Genomic DNA, 6,628 nt, shown 5'->3' on the forward strand with positions numbered 1-6,628 from the left:
GAGAAACAGTCATGCATGGAAGAGGGTCAACAGTACTAGTTATTGTTGTTGTTAAGTGCCATGGAGTTAATTCTGAAAAACAATGACCCTGTATGAGTTTTCAGGGAGAAGCTGGTAGGTCTGAACCACCGGCCTTGTGGTTTGTGGTTCCGCGCTGATCCTACAGCTACACACCAGGAGTTCAGTACTAGAGGGGTTGACAGAACCATAGACATCATAATGTGCAGTCATTTAGGATCACTGAAGCTCTTCATGACATGGAGAACTGTTTTAGGATTTAGATTTAAGTGAAGAAAATCAAGTGAGAAGGCTGAAATGATCAACCATGCAGAAAGCAAACTAGGGTGATCCACAGAAAAGGCACAGGGCAAGGTTCAGAGAGGTTCCTTGTGGCTAGGTTTCTCTTTTTCTGTACTTTCGACATTTTCTACAATGACCACAAATGACAGGCAATCAGAAAAAAAAAAGCTCTAAGAATGGCACTGGGTGTCTGCCTGGGTTGTCAGGTTTAGACAAAGAACAGAAACATAGTCAAGAAACACTGCTAAAAGAGAAGAAAGAACTTAATAAACTCAGAGAAACTGAATGACAGTTCACAGACAGAAGCCATTCCTCCTACAGAGTAAAGAGGTGATTAAGAGAATAAAATCCAAATGCTCACCTGTTTCCAGGGCCTGCAGTCATAACCTCCAAGACAAATTACCCTCTCCGATGATTTTCCTAGCCAGGTCTCTAGAGCCCTGTGATTTCACTCACCTTCACTGGGTAGTGAGGGAAAAATAAATCAATAAAAATACGAAAAGTCCTCTAAATGGCATCTTTTAAGTTAATGTGAGGGTTAAATCAAGGTTGCAAGTGAAAGAAATCTTTGAGATGACTGCATGTCAAGTCCACATTCTCATTCAGTGCTAGGAAATTATTGGCTCCGCTTATTCAGTCCACTTATTCAAGTCCACTTATTGCTGAGTTCTGGCAGTTGTATTAAATAATAACTATAATCTACTGACAAGATAAAGCACTGTCAGTACTGACGACTAAAGTTTTTCCACTATTTTAAGGAGTCCTGGTGTGGCGCTGTAGGTTAATGCGTCAAACTGCAAAGCTGTTTGAACTGCAAGGTCGGCGGTTCAAGCTCACCAGCTGGTCCTCGGAAACCCTATACAGGGTCATTATGAGTTGCAACCGACCCAACAGCACCTAACAACAGGTCTTGCATGTGGCGTACAGACTTCTATTAACACATTTTTTTTCCAAGTTATTATTACAGCAGAATTAAGAGGGACTTTAAAAACAGCAAGGAGCCCTGAAGACACAGTGGTCAAGTACTTCAAAGGTCAGCAGTTCAAACCCACCAGCTGCTCTGAGGGACAAAGCCATGGCAGTCTGCTTCCTTACAGATTTACAGCCTTGGAAACCACATTGGGTACGCAGCCTGACTCTGTCCTATGAGTTAGAAGCAATACAATGGCATTTTTTTCCCATTTCCAGAAAGACTTGAAAAACAAGATAGTGGAATGCATGTCCACAGGCTCAAGAGTTTCAAAAACCCAAACCCAGCCATCCTACTGCCCTCCAGTGGATGGTGACTCACAGTGACCCGGGAGGGCAGAGTAGAACTTTCCCAAAGGGTTTCCAAGGCTGTACCTATCCATGGGAGCAGCCTCATCATCTCTCCCACTCGGAACAGCTAGTGAGTTTCAACTGCCAACCTTGTGGTTAGCAGTCCAGTGCTTATCCTCCAGCCCAACCAGGACTCCTTTCCAAGAGCAGTGTGGTTTGTTGTTAAGTGGACACTCACTTGCTTACTACAGGCCTGCACCCCCAGGACTATAAGCTCCTTGTTGTTGTTATGTGCTGTCGAGTCAATTCTGACTCATAGGGACCCTGTACAGGGTTTCCAAGGCTGTAAATCTTTACTGGAGCAAAAAGCCTCATCTCTCTCCTGCGGAGCAGTTGGTAATTTCAAACTGCTGAACTTAAGGTTCACAGGCCGATCCGCAACCACTATGCTACCAGAGCTCCTTACAAGGACAAAAATTATGTCTTAAAGGTCCCTCTGCATCCCCAGAACCTAGCCCAGGTCTCAGCATTTGGACGCATTCTTTGTCAGATTCCTTGCTTGCCATTCCTAAATAGATGCACTAAGGCGCCCTGGTAGCACTGGAAGATAAGCACTAAACTGACAAACACAAGGTCAGGATTTCAAACCCAGTGGCTGCTCTGAGGGAGAAATATGAGGCTGTAAATCTTTCAGGGAACAGACAGCCTTGGAAACCCTTTACAGGGTCACTCTGAGTGGGTTTGGGACCCCCTAAAGGATTGAGTATGGTCATCACGAGAAATGATGACATCACTTTCACCTGACCAGGCAGAGCTTAACACCAAGAGGTCTCGATGTCATCAGGGAATAACCAATCGTCATGAGATGTAATGGCCTTCATGAGGAGACAACATGTACCAGATGCTGCCTTTCCTCAACAGAGCAAAATGCTACAAGCAAACGTCGATCAATGTTTGTAATCCACAGAATTGCGTTACTGTCCTTTTCAGGTGACTATGACTCTCGTCCTCTCTAGCCAACTTAGTCTTTCTATATTGGAACATCCTCATAACAGAATTTCTAAACTAATGCCTACAATATTAAATATGATTTCCTTAAAAGCAAGGTCGGTGGTTCAAGCTCACCAAACTGCTCCTCGAAAACCCTATACAGGGTGCTATGGGTTGGAACCGACTCGACGGCACTTAACAACAACTCTGAAAACTAATCAGCAGTCTTCAAAAACGCACTGGACTGCTAAGTGGATGTGAACCACAAGGTCGGCGGTTCAAACTCACCAGCGGCTCCTCAGAAACCCCTATACAGGGTTACTATGGGTTGGAACTGACTAGAGGACCCTTAACAACAACAAACTTCGTTAACAACAATGCTGCTGTTGTGAAGTGCTGTCCAGTCAGTTCTGACCCAGAGCGACCCTGCATAGTTTCGAAGGAGCAGCTGCTTAGTTTGAACCATCAACCTTGTGGTTAGCAGTTCAGGTTTTACTATACTTGTCAAATATTCACATTAACCATTCACAAAAGCAGGTCTTTTTTTGAAAAAGAAAAGTTCGGTCAACAAGTTGGTTTGTTTTTTTTTTGTTTTTTACGTAATCAGAATTTGAGCTAAAATTCAACTCAAGTGCGTCATTGGCAAGCACCCCCAACCTTACAACCAAAACAGGATTGGTTCGATGTGACCACACCCTCTACACACCTCCAGCCTTCTGTCCATTCATCACTGTTTTAAAACTGGGTTCACCCTGGTCTGACCCCTGTTGAGAGTTTGCCTTTCCACCCCAAATCTGGGTGGAACTCTCGTCAAAACCTACTTAACCAAGACCCAGATACACTGAATCAGAATCTACATTTTAACAAGATTCCTTTTAAACTTACTTTTTAAATACTGACTTAGTCTACATTTTAACATGGTCCCTTTTTAAACTTTTTTTTTTTTTTTTTTTTAAGTCTTTCCACAAGATCTTATGTATTCATAAGAATTTCCAGAGGATCTATTTGAATCCACCTGGGCATCTTGTTAAACTGTAGACTCTGATTTGGTATAATCTAGGTTGAAAACGCAAATTATCACCAGGGGGTTGAACCAGTATGAACTAGTTAGATGGAAGTCCTGGTTTGAAATGCATGAGATTTGACTCATCCTCAAGAACTCGGTTGTTGTTCAGTGCCTTCAAGTCAGTTCCAACCCATAGCGACCCTGTATAGGGTTTCTAAGGAGCACTGCAGTCCAGAGCATTATTCTGTAGTGCCACACCAAGACTTCCTCAAGGACTCAGTCAAAGGCTTAAAATATGCACACAAATAACTAACGGTGGACTATGGTACAGAGCGGTAAGAGCTCAGCTACTCATAGAAAGTCCACAGTTCAAATTCACCAGTCACATTCTGCAGGACAAAGATGAGCTGGTCTGCTTTCATAAACGTTGTTGTTAAAGGCCATCTCATAGCAAACATTACAGCCTTGGAAGCCCTCTTGTCCTATAGGGTCACTAGGAGGGACAGCAGTGAGTTTGTTCATTGTTGTATGGGAGATACTTACAAGGCAGTCTCTTTGGTACTTACTTACAAGACTGCCTTTAAGAGATTCACTATTTAAAATTTACTACTTCCTATGGATTGTTGGTGGGCTGATGCACCAGACTGCAAAGCCATCTGAATGACCTGAATGGCCAGGTCGGCGGTTCAAGCTCACCAGTCACTCCTTGGAAACCCTATACAGGGTCGCTATGGGTCAGAATCGACTCAATGGCACTTAACAACAACAAAAATGGATTGTTGGGAGTCCTGGCGTGGCGCTGTAGGATAAGCACTGGACCACAAGGTTCGCAGTTCAAACTGGCCGCTCCTTGGAAACCCTACACAGGGTCACTATGAGTCAGACCTGACTCGATGGCACTAACAGAAACTTACTATGGAGATTTTGCTGAAATCAGGTCCCAAACCCTGCCCACTTACACTCCTGAAGGAGAGATTCAGAAGGGAGAGTCTGAAGATGAGTTGTTTCTTAAACTTCCTCCGGGTTCCGAGACTCCACTTCCTTTCTTCCTATTCAACTTATCCCTATTATCAGAGGTGCATCTGAACGTCAAGAGCTGAACCCCAAGAAGGTAAAATATAAACAAAACCAGAGGCAAGAGGAGGGTCCCTAAATTCCAGCAGATGGAACAATACAAAGAAACTCCCAGGAGCAAGCCTTCCCGAGAAAGTGCCCCCTCCCAAGAGTAGACACCATATGTTAAGGCAAATGAAGCTTTACTTCCCTAATTCTTTTTTACACATTGTATTTATTTTTCCAAACAGTTTCCAAATAAACTGCATTTTTAACAAATATTTTTTCATTGAATTTGTATTTATTTTTCCAAATAAAGTGTTTTACTTGGAAAAAGGCTGGGGGGAGGGACAGAAAGAAATAGGTGGGGTAAAGAGGAATAGGGAAGGTGTAGGGCAGCGCCCCACGCCCCAAAACAAAGGCAAACGCCGTTGATGGAGCGGCGCCCGGGAACTCGGGAAGCGCTGGGTCCGCTGCGCCCTGAGCCACCCAGGAGAGGCCCGTCCCCGGGGCCTAGCACGCGGGGCGCCGCATCCAGTCTCCCTTTCTCGTGCCCGGGCCCCGGGGCACGGTGCCCGCTCCGGGCCTGGATACTGGGCTGGGTGCCCGCGCCTGCCCAGGCTCGCCCCTGAGGTCCAGGCCCCGCGCCCCTGGCGCCAGCGTGAAGCCGGGCCGCGGAGGCCGAGTCTGGCCGCCAGGCCCCGCGCGTCCCCGGCGCGAGTCCCGCGGAGGCCACCCCGCTGCAGGCCGCACGCGCCGGCCCGAGCCCCCAGAGCGCGGATACCTGAAAGTGTGCAAGAAGCAATACCGACACCGGGAGTCCACGCAACAGCTGCGTGGCCACGTCACGAGCCCTTAAGAAGCGGCTTCCGCTCCGCCCCTGGGATGCCCTGGCCGTCCATTGGCTGACGCAAGAGGGCTGGGTACCCTTCGCGGTGGGCTCCGCCTCTGCCACGCCGACGCGCCTAGGAACAGGTCTGCGTCTGCGGGTTCGAGCCGCGCTGGCACCGCGTGGGCCGCGCTGCCTTTGACCAAAAGAGACGGAGGTAGAGGGGCTGGCTGCACTCGGAAGCAACCCCCCGTTCGGCTCCAGACTCGGCTGCTGGAATCTGAGGTGTCCATCCATACCTCTTCCCGCCTGGCGTTAGACGTTTACTGGAAGGCAAGATATACGGAATGCAGTTCCCCAAGCCCGTTACAAAACCTAATGTCAGAATCAGGAGACCCTGGGTGGTGTCAAGCGGTAAACACTCTACTACTAGCTGAAAGGTTGGTGATTCAAAGCCCCCCAGAGATGGTTTAAAGAAAAGTCTGGAGATGTGCTTCTGGGAAGTAACAGGCTTTTTGAAAACCCTGTGAACATCCTTAGTGAATAGCCACTAAGGACTTAAAGCTCGTGATTGGCCATCTAAGGTGCAACTATTGGTCCCTCTCGATCCGGAGGAAAGACTAATGGAATGGAACACGCTGGAAGCAATGAGCCCAGTGGACTATAAACATCAGCGTCCACGACCCTGAGACCCGAACTCGATGGTGCCTGGTTGCCTCTACCAATTGCTGTGAGAGTGGGAGGGAAATGTGAAACAAAACTCAAATCTTAAAAAGGACCAGTCTTACTGGTGGGATAGAGACTGGGGTAACCCCGGAGACTCTGACCCTTAGTCACGTTTAAGGTCTGGGATTGAACTCACCCCTGTGACTCAATTTTCAGCCAAACAATAGACAGGGTAACAATAACACTAGCCACTAGTGAGGTATGTTCTAGAATAATCAACATTTGAGATCAAAAGGACAGCATTTACCCCAAGAGGAAGTTCAGAAGGGTCAGGAAACCGATTGGAGCTAGGTACACTGAGAGAAAATGGGATGTGATGTCACATTGAGGAGATTGCAATTAATGAGGTGAAACACAATGTGTGTGAATCGTTGAATGGAACGCTAATAGTCTGCTCTGTAAACCTTCACCCAATTCACAATTTACAAAAAAAATTTAAAGAAACAAACAATAACAACCAAAAA

General features: G+C 46.7%; 1 protein-coding gene across 1 annotated transcript in view; it reads right to left on the reverse strand.

Moving 5' to 3' along the window:
• The window catches only part of OAT (ornithine aminotransferase), a 50,174-nt gene that overhangs the window by 24,321 nt on the left and 19,225 nt on the right, over positions 1-6,628 (reverse strand). Inside the window, exons 2-3 of the mRNA XM_006867465.1 lie at positions 5,738-5,813; positions 5,037-5,634 (exon numbers count right to left, since the gene is read on the reverse strand). Coding sequence (XP_006867527.1) covers positions 5,037-5,634; positions 5,738-5,813 — 674 coding nt within the window. The remainder of the gene's footprint in view (positions 1-5,036; positions 5,635-5,737; positions 5,814-6,628) is intronic.

This window comes from Chrysochloris asiatica, unplaced genomic scaffold (genome assembly GCF_000296735.1).
Source record: "Chrysochloris asiatica unplaced genomic scaffold, ChrAsi1.0 scaffold00105, whole genome shotgun sequence".
Classification (NCBI taxonomy): Eukaryota; Metazoa; Chordata; class Mammalia; order Afrosoricida; family Chrysochloridae; genus Chrysochloris; species Chrysochloris asiatica.